General features: G+C 44.0%; 1 protein-coding gene across 1 annotated transcript in view; it reads right to left on the bottom strand.

Annotated features, from left to right (window-relative positions):
* Positions 1–5,949: 5,949 nt before the first annotated feature.
* The window catches only part of LOC306736575 (plexin-A2-like), a gene marked incomplete at both ends in the record, with an annotated part of 60,306 nt that continues 49,668 nt past the window's right edge, over positions 5,950–16,587 (bottom strand). The window contains 10 exons of the mRNA XM_079218222.1: positions 5,950–6,045; positions 7,547–7,697; positions 8,596–8,808; positions 9,112–9,281; positions 9,490–9,689; positions 10,312–10,408; positions 12,509–12,612; positions 13,369–13,528; positions 14,432–14,578; positions 14,984–15,050. Coding sequence (XP_079074348.1) covers positions 5,950–6,045; positions 7,547–7,697; positions 8,596–8,808; positions 9,112–9,281; positions 9,490–9,689; positions 10,312–10,408; positions 12,509–12,612; positions 13,369–13,528; positions 14,432–14,578; positions 14,984–15,050 — 1,405 coding nt within the window. The remainder of the gene's footprint in view (positions 6,046–7,546; positions 7,698–8,595; positions 8,809–9,111; positions 9,282–9,489; positions 9,690–10,311; positions 10,409–12,508; positions 12,613–13,368; positions 13,529–14,431; positions 14,579–14,983; positions 15,051–16,587) is intronic.

The following is a 16,587-nucleotide window of genomic DNA, read 5'->3' as shown; positions in this document are numbered from 1 at the left end:
ACCACTAGACTGGAGTGCTGTCCACCTCGACCGGCTGGACATTATCTTCACCAGTGCATCAATAAATCCTTCCTTTTATTGCTGCACGCTGAATATGTTTTGTTGTTCTCAATGCATTTCACGTATTTAAGAGAATACAACCGTTATTGTGAGGCCACGAAGGCCGTTATGACCAGAGCCCGCATGCTGATGGACAAAAGATAAATTAATAAAGCAAATGGGGGGGGGGGGGGGGGGGGGGGGGGGGTGATAAAAATGCCGTCATGGATTACCTCATCCAATGAATCCTGAAACAAGTTATTATGGCGGAGGCTGAGCTGTGGTTATTTGTGATTTATTGTCATCAGGGATTTTCTTTCTTTTTTTTCTCCCCCTGGTTTGGACAGCTGTCTTTTGTCCTTGGCAAGAACAAACATATCCGTGGCTGTTTGATTGTGTGCACTCTAATAATGCAGTCTGCGTTTCATTAAAGCAGCAGGACGCCGACGCTCGCAGACCCCCAACCGCCTGGAGGCTGCGCTCCAGCGGTGCTTCAGGGAAGCCGAGACGCGATCGTGCAGCAGTGAACGTAACGCAAGGGGAAAACAAATATGACACATTTGGTGTCTGTATCCACTGATAGTGGCCGCTGGGTTTCTTCCCAGCTGAAAGGAACCGCTACCCAGAAAGAACGGCGTCTGCACTGTACACACAGGGATGCATCAGTCCTGCACTATACTGTACAGCCTCAGCAAAAATGGATTGTTCGGTTTTCTATACATATGTGAGGGCAATTTGATTGTATTTAAGGACTGCAACTAATGACTATTTCAATTATCCATGAATGTGATGATAATTCTTTTGATTTTGTTGTTGTAGTCAAATTGCTTGTTTTTATTTAGCCAACAATCCAAAACCCACAGATATCCAGTTTATGAACACATGACGAGGGGAGGCATGACATCCTCACATGAGGCCGAAAACCATGTGATTATTTAACGAAGACTAATTTGATTAATCGTTGACGTTATTTATCCAGAATAAACCAATTGAGATGTCGAATGTCTTATAAGGGAGCTCAGTTTTGTCTAAAATCAAAAACATAACACAACTGACTGAATTTTGGAACTCTTAATCAAACATGTGTCAAACAATTGAATTGACTGCTTGTTTTCAGCAACACTGCATTGTAAATACAAGCGTTCCTGTTATTGTGTCCACCCCTGTTTCTTTGTAAACAGATTCACCACTCACCAGTGAAGCAGAGCCATCGATTAATAACACAAACTCGGCTGCTGGTTGTTGCAAGTGCACATAAGTCTGAGGCCTTTTTTTTCCACAGTTTGAATTATTCTTCAAGATCTGCGGTCTGTGTGTAAGGTCCATTTCCCCCTGAATCAAATACTCCGGGCAGCAAGAAGAAGCTGAGGAAGCGTTTGTGCTGTTATTCTAGCACGATGGAGATATTATGACGACTTCCAGCGATTGACAGAGGAACAGTGGGGTTTTCAAACGGCTGTAGCAGCTCCTTCAAGCTGGTTGGAGACATCCTGAGGCTCGCTCACACGTCAGCAGACGAGGGCTGAGTCGTAATGATGAAGTGAGTGAGGGGGGAATTGCAGGCACTCTGACAAGCAAAGAGAGGAGAGAGGAGAGACGAGGGGTGATCGCCTGGCAGGTGTACAGACGACTCTTCGACACCCAGATGACACCCCCACCTGGATCTGACAGGTATAGGTCGGGAGGCCTGGGTGCTCGAGGAGCCCTCCTTCTCCTTTCTCCTCCCCCCACTCTGCTTCGCCTGCCCAGAGCCCCCGAGGGTTGAACATGAATAATGAATTCTGACTCCTTATGGCAAGGTGCTCAGGAGCCCCTTATACGCTGCTCACATGCCAATCCAAATACTGTCGCCGCGTGAACTGTTCTTCAATCCGAGAGGCCGTTCATTACATGTGGCTGTTTTTTTTTTTTGTTTTTTTTTTATTCAAAAGGAAGCTAATTTTCTTCAGGATATTTCTTTGTTGTTTTACAAGCTCAGCGCCGCTTTGATATCAATTGTGCTTCCCTCCCAAGACGAGGTGTATGTTTGCGGCACACGTAAACATCAAATACCCGTTGTATGATTGCAATAAACAGTCAACATCATAGTTACAATTATTGGCTTTTGTTCTTTGGCAACATCAAAAAACATATTTTCCACAAACTCCTTTTTTGTATTGCTGGAGAAATAAAATGAAATGAATAATTCCTGACAATAAATTTGAGTTGAAGACATCTCTGATTCTGTACAGACACACAAATCAGTAAAAGACTACTAGAGGTTCTATACAAACACATTGAGGAAGATACACAAGCTTTAACTGATTCTTCCATTGGTGCTTCTTTTGCTGACTGAAAAAAAAGCTTTAGTTGTTTGTTCTGGAAATACAGCGCCCTCTTGCTGTGCACCACTATAAAGAAATCCAATGGACAGACATGTAAACCCAACCACGTGAACCTGACCGGCCAAATAGTTTGTTATTGGAAAGTGTCTGGAAAAGGGCGGGCAAATACTTCTAAAAATACCAAAAACAACTTTTTCATCGAGAAAAGCCTTCAGTGCTCTTCTTCCAATGGAGAGAAACCCTCCAGTTCTTATATAACTGAGGCTTTTGCAGCATCAACGTGCACACACACACACACACACACACACACACACACACACACACACACACACACACACACACACCTGTAGGTCCAATCAGCTTCCTGCTCCTCACAGCTGATTGGACCGTGCTCTGGATTGTTGGACACATCGGGTGTGTGACATCGCGATAATCATATTGTCTGGCAGCAGATTGATACATTTCTGCCAAAATCTAAATTGTTTGTAATTTTCTTAAAACAGACCTCATTCATTACAGCAATTATAAATAGACGCTATAATGTCCCAAAAATTGTGTTTAATTAAATTGATCTTTTCAACAAGGCATTCTGGTGGTTGTTTCTATCCCACCCCCCCAAAAAACAATCCAATTTGAAAAAAACAAATAAATAATGCCTGAATTTGCTCATTTACAACTGTAACTTGAATACGGATCAACAATGCACTTATGTTAAATACTAATGTTGTAGTTCCGGCTATGAAAGCACACAGGGTTACCATTTAGTTAGATAATACGTTTCCCTTTGATACAAAGCTGGAACACAGCTTGTGTCTGAGGATGCCAGTGGGCCATTTGGGAATGTGTCCAACAGTTATGTTAATTTCCAAGTACAAAGCTGAGCGATATATATATATATATATATATATATATATATATATATATATACCCCTGGGGTTTCGGGCGATCTCTGACATCATCGTTTTGGCCTTCAGAGCCCTTTCATGAAAAACAAATAGGAGTTTAACTGTCGATTTAGCATGCTAGTGGTCCACCAACACAATAAGAATAGATTATCCAGTTATGTGTGGCAGCGTTTCCGATTGGCTTAAATGACGTAATCTCTATCAGCAGCAGACGTTTTGACTTAAAAATACAACACGCATTATATACATACCTATAATGCGTTATAATCAAAAATATTCACCATGCTTTATAACAATATTTGAATAGCAACACGTACATTACCACCACGATCAGCTTTTTTAAAAACTGTTTAATGTAATGTATATTATAGGTCAAAGCTATATGCACTTTCAATATTAATGAAGCATAAGAATAACTTAGCATCACCACAAAAGAAACCAGGCGGATATCATTTTCATCAGCTGCGCATTTAATGTATAACAACAGTACAAAGTGAATCTTTTGCTTGCAAAATAGGAGTGTTTTTTATGTACAATATTTATACAATAATATATAGTTTAAAAAAACATTACCGTTTAAATGTCTGACAGTTTATTGCACAACACATTTATAAATTATCATCAAACCACACATTGAGACAGATGAGTTCTCCGTCATATTTCAACACTTAACAGGAAATGTATTTATTATTTACGTATCGTCTTTTCTCTTCTAGCTTAGCATGAAATAAAGGTCCTGTGGGAAGTACATTAACCCCACTGATGCTGGAATGGGAAAAGCAGCGCCGCGCCAGAGTGACACTGACAGGCAGCGCTCGTGACTTTTATATGGAGCGATGAAACCGCCTCGAGCACAGAAAGCAGCTCATCTTTCAGCATTGCCATGGTTGAAACGCAAACAATCAAAACCGAAGCCCTGAATCAACGCGACGCCTCAGACTGGATTCTTCATCGTGATAATGGTTTGAAGGTTTAGATATGGCACTGTAGAAAACACAGCAGCAAGGACACAACAAGCAGTCGGGTGAAGAAAAATAATGCACATTTGAATGCAAAGTTTTTTGAAAACGTGTGAATCAAATCGTAAAGCGCTGTGAAGCAGCAAACAGCTGTTAAAGAATTCACTGTACAAGGACCAAATGCTGATCCACATACATGTATCATTAATCATATATCCACACTCTGTGGACAAAATATTAGGAACATCTGCTTTTATTCTGAGAGACAAATCAGCTTCTCCGAGGTGAGGAATAAGTATGTGGGGGGGGGGGGGGGGGGATCAATGAGGCAGCAGAGCCTTCATCTAACTTAATCTTCCCAGGCGCAGCAGGTGTTCTTAATATCTCGTACACTCGGTGCATTTCAAGTATCACGCGAAATGTAAACAATGACTGATGAGGCGGGGCAGGGCGGGGGGAGCGGCGCTGCTGGCCGGGGTTTGGCTAATCTGATCCACGATCAGACTCATAGCGTCATTAATCAAGCGTTCTGCTACAGTTCAATTTGGTCTCCACTTATCTTTGAGTGGCTGAATTGGGCACTCTATAGATCATCACTGTACAAAAAAAAATGTCCTATCTCAAATGGGATCTTTTCCGTACAATGACATGGATTATTAATAGCTTTTACAGGAGCATTTAACATGAATGAAACATGAGACGTGGTATTATATTTGGCACAAAAAAAGCCAGGGATTTGGTCTGGGAAATATCGCCACGCGTGTTTCAAATTTGAAGGTAATGCCTTTTGCAGTGTTGTGTTTTGTCAACGCCAAAACACTGTGTGGATACTGTTCAATCCCTGGAGAGTAGTACATCATAAAATCTTCTTTAAACAAAAGAAATAGCTTTGGACAGGGCAACTTCAAGTGGGGGAATGAAAAGTAATGATGCCAGAGTCTTTAGTGTTCTCTTCTTTTTTTTTAAGCCTTTAAAAGGCAATATTAAAAGGCTTAACAAGACAAAGTTCCACGTCTCGGCTCCAAACGGCGATGTCACTCCAAGCCCCGTGATATGTAGTGCGAGTAAGTGTCCTTCATCTTTGACATATATATATAAAAAAACGTACTTTGATTTCGTCTCTCCACATGTGCCGTCCCATTAAATTGGCTCCTGTCTTTGCGGAGCTCCTCCAGTGACTTTTCATGTGGAGTCATTCTTTATTAAGCGCTGTTCTCCTCGGAGCTCCAGTCATGCCACACACAGACGCACGCATTTAGTATAAGCGCCGACTACAAAGACCAACCGTTACCCGGCGGGAAGAAAAGAAATGGCTCCAAAATCCTCTTTGTGTCTCTGTCTCTCTATAGGAGCTTTTGCCTGTTGGAGTTTTTCTTCTCAAAAAAAACAACAAAATAAAACGACGACGCTGGATTCAAAAGTCGTGCTTTGGGACGATCCGTGTGCTGTGGTTTGTGTATGTACATTGGTACGCGTGTGTTTATGCACTGCGGGAATCTCTTTGTGGATGTATTGTCAGTTTGTTTATACAGTAGGTCCATTAAGTCTGCGGTGTCCCTGTGGACAGCTGTGCATGTATGCGTGCACATAATGTGTGTGTTCACGTGGATATGTGTGCCACGCGTGTTGCCGATGGGTTCATAACACATCTGTTATAGTGCGTTACAGTGTGTGTGTGTGTGTGTAACGTGTGTTTGTGTATGCATGTAGTGTATGTGCGCCTCAGCTCTCTATAGACATGGCTGAGATGATCTGCTCCATTTTATACGCCAACTTCTGCTTCTGGGCCTGTTCATCCTGCTTCAGTGCCTCAATGATCTAAAACACACACACAGAGAAACACACAGAAACACACACAAACTGTGAAACCGAGGACATGTGGCTTATCGTTGGTCAGCTACAGGAATTGTACAAATATTCACATCCCCGAACACAGATCCGCAACACCAACAGCTTCTACTGGTGTTTCTATTTTGATGATTAAATATATTGTGCGTTTTACTGCATTTGATTAAAGGGGCATATCATGCTCATTCTTTCAGGTTCATACTTGTATTTTGGCTTTCTACTAGGACATGTTTACATGCTTCAATGTTCAAAAAACACTTGATTTTTCTCATACCGTCTGTCTGAATATACCTGTATTCACCCTCTGTCAGAAAAGCTCAGTTTTAGCGCCTGTCCCTTTAAGCCACACCTCCTGAAACAGTCCCGTCTGCTCTGATTGACTTGCGAGACAAATACGGTGCACCTTTGTGAATGTTGTTGTCAAGCTCAAGTCCGTGTGTGATAGAGTTACATTTCTAAATATTTTAATTGGTATATTGCTTCAATCATCACTGATTTGCTTTATTATAATTCCGTGTTTATGTCTATATAAATATCTTTTGGGTTTTGGACTCCTGGCATCTTCAAAATGTTTTTCAGTCACCTTGTAATGTTTCAGTTTTTCTGACATTTTAAAGGCCAAAATCATTAATTCATTTGTTGAAAATGCATCAACATATTAATTGACAATGGGCTGAAGTTAATGATGAATAATAATAATTTTCTATTTGTGATAAGGAGTAAGTAAACACCCGCTGAAAATCTTGTCCAGGTGTACATCAAGGGTGTAGGTGTGTAGAGCAACATAGCACTCCTCTGACCACACCCAACCACTATCTATATTTCTGGCCACTTGGGGGCAGCACACCATTGACACAGGAGAGCCTCATAAAGTGCTTATGGTACACTTGTTAGCAAGGAATTGCTTATCTACATGCCCAACAGGCAGGAACACATTTTCATGCACGAAGAGTCCAATATTTGCTTTTTCTTTAAGCTCCGCCTCCATCAGCTCCTGGGGGATTTATCTGGTTCTTTGCTGGCGAAATGCTCTTCTGTTGGCCACCGACTAGCGGCTAACTTTGTCTGTCTGCTGTTTGGTGCAGCGTTCAGAGGGCTTATCCGACCTTTTAAAGAGGAGGCTGCAGAGTCGTGCGATTGAGTGAATGAGTGAGTGAGTGAGTGAGTGAGTGAGTGAGTGAGTACCTCCTCACCAGACAGCTTGTCGTGTTTAATTTAATTTTTGGCAAGATTGTATGTAATGCCTTAGAGAACAACTTTGAGCCGACTGCACCTTTCTAGCTCCCTGTGGATTCACCACTATGCGTGACACCTCTTACAGTACGCGTAGTCATTTTATCCTTTGCTAATATAAAAGTAGCTGCTTTAATATATATTAAAAAAAAAAGCTAGCTTCGGTCGGCTAACCACACCAGCAGGACCTCCGCAGCACATTTTTTTTATGCGTTGCAGAGTGTTGACCGGGCCTCACCTCTTGGCTGTACTTGCTGACGTAGGCGTAGATCTCATGGAGGGCACTGAGCATGTTGAACTCACTGGAGTGAAGGCGGGCCTGTTCAGCCAGATAGGCATTCATATCCTGATCACTGATGGCAGGCAGGCGGTTGATGTCAGCGTAGTACCTGAGACACACACACAGACACACACACTCTCCGTCAGAGTCAAGGGTACAGTCATGCATACCAGAGCTTTCCTCCTCACCTGGATTCGGTGTGTTGTTGTAAAAAGTCAGAGAGCATCCATTGTGAAAGGAGCCAGTAAATCAGAGGCGTTATGCCAGTAAAATAAGGAAATGTGTCACTCTGATGTTCAGTCTTTGAGTCACGTGACTTCAGACCACACCAGCACACAGTTTCTTCTCGACAAATGATTGTACTTGATTACGCTTTAACTCTGTTACTTCCGACCCTATTAAAGCTGCATGAATAATTGTACCACAGTTTGCTTTCGTCAAATCCCATTTATACGCGAGGATTCTGCCACAAATGCATAGCGGGGAGATCCGTTGCGCCAAACCAAGCGCTCCTAATTGGTCCCGAGATCAAGCACGGACGAGCGGGAAACCATAGGGGAAATGTGTGAGCGATACGGGAAAGCGGTGAAAGATTGTGAAGTGGAATTTGAGAAAACCTTTCTGATGATAGTAAATAAGAGTAAATACATTAATCCATCAGTTCTGACAAAACCTGGGATATAAATAGCAACCGATGTTCTCGTGTAGATTCCACATCGTACCACCACAAAGAGTTGTTGGCACAAAATACAATACGGTGGATCGCACCAGAGTGCATCGATATCCAATAATTACAAGGCTCTTCTTAAAAACAAAGCCTTAAACCAACAAGAACAATAAGCTTTAAAATAACAAACCTAATCCCACGTAAACCTAATCTTATTTATAGTGAAACAAATGTAAATTCTAACTTTCACCGATAACATAGACCCTGATTTGCAACCGACCGTGTGAAGGAGTAATGACAACCCCCCCCCCCCCACACACACACACACACATTAACGCACCTTTCTACCCAGCTCTTGTAATGCGGGATGTCCTTGGCATAGAGGAGTTTGGTGGAGGGCGAGTCTTTGCCCAGACGGTGTTCAGAAGTGGAGCAGGAGTCCATGAAGGTTTGGGCCACCACAGACAGACAGGCGTCCGTGATGCTGTTTTTATGGATGTCAAACACAAACTGGGGATTCTTGATCACGTTCACCCAGAAGCGCAGGGGCAGGCTGCAGATAAAAAGATAAAAAGTTTCATTACTTGTGTGCAAAAGTAGACAAGGTCTTCCTTTTCCCCGCTTCGAATTTTCCTCCCGACCGATCCTGTAATGACTTTTCAAATTGACTTTAGTTATGTGAACAAGATGAAGATGGAGTTTGGAAGACCACGTAATTAAGAGTTTTAAACTCCAGAGTCACACATCATGCAGGAGAAGGATAATTAAGAAGTTCTTCAAAGAGCAGTAATGACGAAAAGTTCTGTCTCTAAGTAAGTAAGGACAACGAATCTCTCTCTCTCTCTCTCTCGCTCACCAGTTGCTCTTCCAGGTGTGACGCACGTCCATGTCGTGGATGCCGTGCCTGTCGGCCTGCTCGTCCAGGAAGTCGAACATGTATTTGATTGCGAGAGGCAGGGCGGTGCCCCGGCACACGGTGCTGAACAGGGTCTCAAACAGGTCGTCCACAAACTTCTGCAGCGTGCCCTGAAGAAAACAACGAGTTGAGAGTTGAGACTTTCAGCTTTTGCACGAAAAACTACAACTTAATAAAGCAAAAATAAACTGGCACTGTGGTGTACAAAATAATTCTTAAATAATGTAAGTTTTTTCGTTATCAGTCACGTTGTAAAGAATACACTTTGAGTGAACGAATAACATCATTTTTTCAGAGAAAATGTGTGATATGCTGCACCTTTGTCGCCAGTAGCCTCGTCAGGTAGATCTCGGACACCATCTTGCTGCCGCGCTCGCCCTCCTTCTGGTCCCCGTGGTCGTGGTTCTTGACTAAGTGCCAAACTTTGACGCCGCTCTCCATGTCAGGGGTCAGCATGGGCACACGGGAGTGGGGGCTGTCCGGGCTGGTGGGCGTGGAGCGGAAGGGAACGTCCACGCCTAGATGGTCGAATGTCACATTTATAAAAAAAGAAAGGAAAAAAAGTGCAAAGATGCGGTTTTAAATGGAACAAATCTCATCTGATAACCAGACAAACAGCGGAGGCAAAGTCACATTTGTCTCTCAGATCTGGATTTCAGGCAGACCGTCTCTTTGTAATCTGCGAGTGAGCAGGTTGGGTGTGTGTGTTCAGACTGTATAATCATTTGGTGACATTATTTCATCGGTTGTCATAGTAATGATACAGACGTGCACTCATTCACTAAAGGCATGTTTTCTATCTCGGCTCTAGTCCTCACTTTCTGTCGCTCTGTGTTTCCTCCTCTTATTGTCATCCTGTTTGCTGTGTTTGTTTTTTGAATCACTTGAAACCTAATATGAAAGATCAGCGTGCGCCGCATGTGAAGAGATGTCATTCGAATCACATTTATTCGGTCATAATTCTGGAGCGATAAGACGCATATTTTCTATACTCAGATTGCATCTCTTTGTTTATTAATGTGCCGCTTAACAGTGTCTGCTAATGTTTGCAACAGACTGGTGAGTGACAGCAACAGATGGTGTGACAGTGGAGCGAGCTGGATGAATATTAAGTATTTGTGTGTCTTAAACAGTACTGACCGTATCGGCTGATGCTGCGTGGGAAGCTGGCTGAGCAGGGAATATTGAAGGAGGACATCTGTTTGGGCACCAAGGCCACCACGCAGCGATCAGACACCTGGAAGACAAAGGTAAAGCCCGTCTATTCATCTTTTTCATGGCTTGGTGGGCTTGCAGCTGTAGATCAAAAGTAATCATGGCCTGGAATTCATAAAGTTTTAAATGTGAATACAAATCAAGGACCAGGGATTTTGCGGAAATTTATGATTTTGTTTTAAGGGTCTTCGGAGGGCAGTTGATTCACGAGACTTATAATAAACTTCCAAAGGACCGGACTTTGGGTCAAGTGAAACTTTCTGGAGAAGTCGACCGCTGAAGACCTCTTCCCTCCTCATCATCTGCTGGGCAGGAATACAGATGGCCGAGCATTGATCACGACAACGTCAGCTTCAAGAGCAAACCGATCCATATCTACTTTACATCAAACTTTAAACTTGAGCTAAAACTGGAATCGATTAAGAGGATTTCATCAGTAAAAAAATAGAAAAGAAGCAATCCTCCTTCACTTGGGTGACGGTCAGATGCAGTCACGGTCGAAGGAATCAAAATATGCAACAAATACTCAAGCTGAAAATGATGTATATCTATGTGTGTGTTGATCCCTAGCTAACGTAGATTACAATGCACCGTGAAGCGCATGTGTTAGCTTGACTAGCTGACTGTGTTGAAGTCCGAATGGCTCAGACGAGGCTCAGTGTTGGGACTCGGGCCTTGCCGTAATTCCAGGTGAATACTGTCTACTGTATATGTGTGTCGATCCCTAGCTAACGTAGATTACAATGCACCGTGAAGCGCATGTGTTAGCTTGACTAGCTGACTGTGTTTAAGTCCGAATGGCTCAGACGAGGCTCAGTGTTGGGACTCGGGCCTTGCCGTAGTTCCAGGTGAATACTGTCTACTGTAGATGTGCTTGGCAGACACGGCGAGGTCGTTAGCGGTGTGAACAAACGTCACGCCGATTTTCTGCACGAGCTCCAAATGTGGCTCATACAAATCCAGCTTAGCAACCGAACAAACATTTCCACACCTGGCAGAGGGATTTAGAACGAGAAGAGCGAAATTGTTTATCTCCTCGACAGATAAGAGCGGAGAACATGCGTCCTTTGTCAAAACACGCATTTATAGCACAGAGAATGCAGATTTCCCTTTTTGTCTTTTATTTCCCTCTTTTGTTCAAACAAAAGTCTGAAAAGTTGGCTGTGTGCGTGTGTGAGTGGTGCAATATGCCCGAAGCTGAGTGTCAAGACAAAGATTTGACGGACAAAAGGAACAGGATGACTCATCGGAGGTTGGTGACCTGTACAGTCGTATTTATGAGCTGGAGAAAAAGATAAAAAAAGATGTTGTAAAAGACACAAGGCGGCCCCGAGTGCATGTTCGCTTGACTAAGCGTGCTTGTGACCCTGGGGGTTGAGAACCCGTTGGCAGGGTTGAGGTGAGAGATATGAATATGAATGAGTAACGCTCTGTCCTTCATCAACAATATCCGCCGTGACTCCCTTGTGCAAAAAAAGGGAAAGGTAGAAAAGATTCAAGGTTTGTACGAGTGAAATAGCTCGGCTCAGTATTTGAGCTGAAATTATTCATTTGCAACTATCTTATTCATTTTTTCATCCTTCAAGTTACTTCTCAAACCATAAGAAGCCATCACTGCAAAAAAGGAATTTCAAGAAAGTAAAAAAAGCCTTGTATCAAGAAAATAAGTCATATTTCCCCAAAAAAAGAATATTAATCTTGTCAAGCATGTTTTGATTAGAAAAAATATCTAATTTTAGGAAAGTATGCCTTACTTTTCTTGATTTTTGGCTTATTTTAAGAAATCTTGTCAAGCAAAAAAATCTGCCAATGGGGTAAGTTTTTTTTGCTTTGATATAGGATGATTTGATTGAATATAAGAATGTTTTGCTTCTTTCTATAAGGGCTGTTTTTGCAGTGCAAGCATTTATCCCAATTTAATATTTAAGAGTAATTTTCTGCTTTCCTGTTTTGTTGAATATCTGGAGAGTTGGTTCTGGGAGATCGTGATGGGCATTTTTATTTCATACATTTTTCTAACATGTTGTGGACAAAACCTTTAATCTATTAATAAAGGAGACACTTTCATTGATAATAAACACAATAGCTAGATGCAGTCTTTGCATTAATATTATTCACAGACCTGGTAGTGCATGAGTGTGTTGAGCCTCTTCCAGTCGCTTTCTATCTTGGTGGTTATGTCCTCGTCCTGCAGAACCACGCGAGCCGTCCTGCCCTGCCGCCACTCTGAAGGAAAATGCAATCAGTAGTGAGCGTGTGACATATGTCATTTTTTTGGGGTTGGGGGATGTTTGTATCCCGAAAGTGCCCGACAGTTACACATCGCCAAATGTCCGCCATTTGTCTTGCGCTGTCTTTTTGCACTGCAGGTGAGGTCGTGTAATCCTTGCCGCCCGTGTTAGCTCCAAAAAAAAGTAACATATCACCCAGACAACTTCCTGTACAGTTCCTGTACCGATACTTGCGATACTGCAAACAAAACACAAACGACACAGCGTCTTCACGGAGATTTAAGCTCCCCAGAGCAACAAGGAGAAAGCGATCGTCTCCAAATCCCGGAACATCCCTAACCACAAACCCCCAAAGCGGTATCAGACACTACCTACAAGGTATCTTATTTACTCCCTTTGAAGGTGTGTGTCAGCTGGATTTGTGCCCAGTCATTCAGTGCTGGATGACACGTTGTGGGCGTAAGCTTAAGTGTAGGTGAGCTGTCACTGAGGTTTAACGTCAGTGGCTCTGGTTTCGGGGTTTGGGGAGGATGTTGTCTTCTAGAAACTGATTTTGAGCCCTGTGTTGATGCCATACATCTCCTGTGAAACATCTGTGATTACTCCCCTGACACGACCAGCTGTATCCCCCCACCCCATACCCCTCCTGTCATTATACCAACACATGATGTGTCCTTGGACAATCTCCAGTCTGTATCTAAGACAATTAGAGTGATGGAATGAGCCTCTGGCAGTAGAAAAGCAGCCTCACCGAGATCCATGTCTGCAGCCCGTGGTCGCTGTGAGTAGGGCATGTTCTTGTACTCGGCATCCAGGATCTTCTCCTTTACTTGGGTAATGGTGTCACAGTTAAGCACCTTGACAGGGATTTCTGGGCTGTTCTCATTGTCTGGGTTCACACAGCTCAGCGTCTGGGGATCCAAGATGGAGAGCGGGAGAGAGAGAAAAGGGGAGTTAAGAGAAAGAGCCAGAGAGAGAGAGGTGTTGCTTGCTAGGAAAGTCCTTTCATTACGTGCTTCGTCACCAAGCCGTCCTGGTGGAGAAGATCTTGGCCAGAAATGTAATTTCACACCTCCAGGATGGGGCCGCGCAGCCCCACAGCAGAGGCATTGAACACGTAATGAAACAGCCCCTCAGACTCTCCGGCATGGATATCAGAGAGGTGTCATCCTGTCGCTGGCTGTCTCTGCTTCTGAGCTAGACGCCTGAGGGGGAACTGATTCCGACGGGCCGGTGGAGGAACCCACGCCGCCTCGACTTTAACGGAGAGGTGAAAGTGAGCGGCTTGTTGTGTACACAGGTGGCCCTGCTTGCATGACTGAGTTCACACCAGTCAGAGCTTTGTGGACTTCTTCATTAGTTGTATCAGTTAAAACCTATGTATCTTCATTATGTGTCATTATTTCTCCACCAATTTGAGGAACCAGTCTCGTCAAAATGCATCAGGCCTAGAGAACCACACACTTTTATTAAGCCTGGAGTAGAAACATGGCTCTCTATACTGTCTATACAGACTAACAGGGAGAGTTCACTGTGAGGACTGCAGTGGACTTAAGTGCTGTGAATGATGCACACCCGATTTGTTTAGAATAAACCTGTATCTCCTTCAGCTTGACGAGATGGACATCCCCTCCACTCCACTGTCGTCACGTTATTGAAACAATGGAAACACTCAAAGCATTCATCAAGTCCCTGCCACGGCGGATGCCACACATCGCTGTGGATCTGTCGAGCCTCTGCGCCGAGAGACGCGCAGGAGATGGATACAAACTAAATTTGAGACTTTTTCTTTTAGTGATGTCTGTATGACTCACCAGCGTCTTATACTCAATCTGCTGTCGGATGAGCTTGTCCTCGCTGAGGGAATAGCGCGCCTCTCCGGTGATGGAGTCGATGGGTCCCTTCTCCATTTGCTGTTTGATGGCACAGAACAGCATGAAGAGGGGCTCGCCGGCGCACTCCTTTTTGTTTTGGAAGGGAAGCCGGGGATTAGAGTGAAAGGTGGGAGAGAAAGGAAGAATAAGACATTGGAAAAGGAGCCGAGGGGAGGGGAGAAGCGATCTGTATTCATTAGCGTAGAGAGGATGAGGCTCAGTCACTGGAGCGCGGCACATCGAACGTAATGAAAGCTGAGCTTTCTTTTCTTCTTTTTTTTGTGACTTGCAAAGCTTGAGATACGTTTGACCCCACGGGTGACCCGGTAATCGATACCACACAGTCAAAATGACAACAACAACAACAACATACGCGGCCAGTCGGTGTCAAAATCGATGCTCATCATTTTTTAAAGGAGCATTAGTCACAGTAGATCACGCTGACACCTGTAGCGATAAGGTGCGAGGGAGATTTCACTTTTTTTTTCTTACCTTGAGAAATTTGTGTAGCAAGAAGGCGAACCAATTTGTCAGCATCTTCTCCGCCACCGACTCCGTTCTGCAAGACAAGAAGGAAAGGGGCGCTCGTTTGTTAGCGAGAGGCGTCCCGCGGAGAAACCCGGAGTGCTCTGATTATTCTTTCATAATTCAAAACGAGTGAAGGAGAGTTCGACATTGTTGCAAACGGGGGAAAAAAACCATGACATGGAGAGTTTACAGAGAAATCTCCAATCCTTACTCAGCCGCTCGGTCTCAAAGCACACACACACACACACACACACACACACACACACACACACACACACACACACACTCTCTCAAGTGCGCTGCTTGTGTGGAACATATTTGGGTCATGATATAGTTGTGCAGACGCAACATTGGATTGTCCACTTCCAGTCCCTTTCCCTCTTGTTTATGGACGGGAGAGATTTCATGATTCATGACCTGTGTGCACTCGACTGTCGACGGCATCCCATGTAATTGTGTGTTGCACCGAGTGCTTTCCGCGGGAGCAGCATGTTTGGGCTAACAGGTTCTTGTTGGACCAGCTCCCACGCGAACCTCATCCTTATATTTAATGAGTGTGCTTCAGATTGAGAAAGCGCTCTTTTTTTCTTTTCTTTTTTAAGAAGAAGAAAAAAAAACTCATGAAACATTCAGTAGGCCAGTCTCGGAGCTGGGAAAACAATCGTCAGATAACTAGAGGTGGGAGAAGGGAGGCGAGAGAAGTGAGGACAGGAGAGGTGACGTGGGTAGGGAGGAGGAAGAGGAAGAGGAGGGGGAGGGAGGAACGTGAGCTACAGCTGAATGTTTCATGAGTGGCACACAGAAGATAAGTCAGACTGACAACGACTCTGCCGCCGCCTGCACTCACTCTTCCCCATTAGGTTCTCCTCCTCTGCCGGTCCCTCCCACTCTGGATCACGTTTACCATCTCCCATCTTTCACCTGTCTGCTCAAGCACCGTGTTTCTCAGCGGCTGTACCAGGAAAAAAAGCACACAGCTGAACAGAGGTGGGTTTTCCTCCGCCGGCCTACAGTGGCTCATCCGTCTACAGGGCCGTAACTGGGCCGGAAAAAGAACAATGCACAAAGGAAATGTCTGTGCCAAAAAAAAAAAGACGAGTAGCACTGATCACAACCGGTGAGGTTTGAGACTGTAATTTAAACCCTCTGACCGCAGTGGGATATGTGGACCGAACTGAGAACGTAAGGAGGAATTTGGGGTTCCTGAGCTGTATCGTGAACCTTTCTCACACACGACGTGCCAAACGTCTTCCCAATAATGTGCTTTAACCTTCAAGTGAGTGAATTTAAAAGCTATTACATTTTTTTTTTTTTAAAAGACACATCAATGCTGCAGAGATATCGACTGCCAGCCAGCAAGGTCCGGCCCCGTCTCATAATGCCACTTGTTCGTCAAGAGGACGAAGAAGTAGAGCTTCCCCGAGAGGTTGTCACTAATTCATCTACGTTTTAATAGAACGTTTATTGGATCAAATCCAAAGTGGCAGATAAGACTCACACCTCTTCCTCTCTAACACCAGGGGTGCCACTTTGCCGGTGGGGTGGAGCGCGCGGCAGCTCCGGGAGAC

The sequence above is a fragment of the Taurulus bubalis genome, assembly GCF_910589615.1.
Source record: "Taurulus bubalis genome assembly, chromosome: 5".
Lineage (NCBI taxonomy): Eukaryota > Metazoa > Chordata > Actinopteri > Perciformes > Cottidae > Taurulus > Taurulus bubalis.
This window is presented reverse-complemented; position numbering and strand designations above follow the sequence as displayed.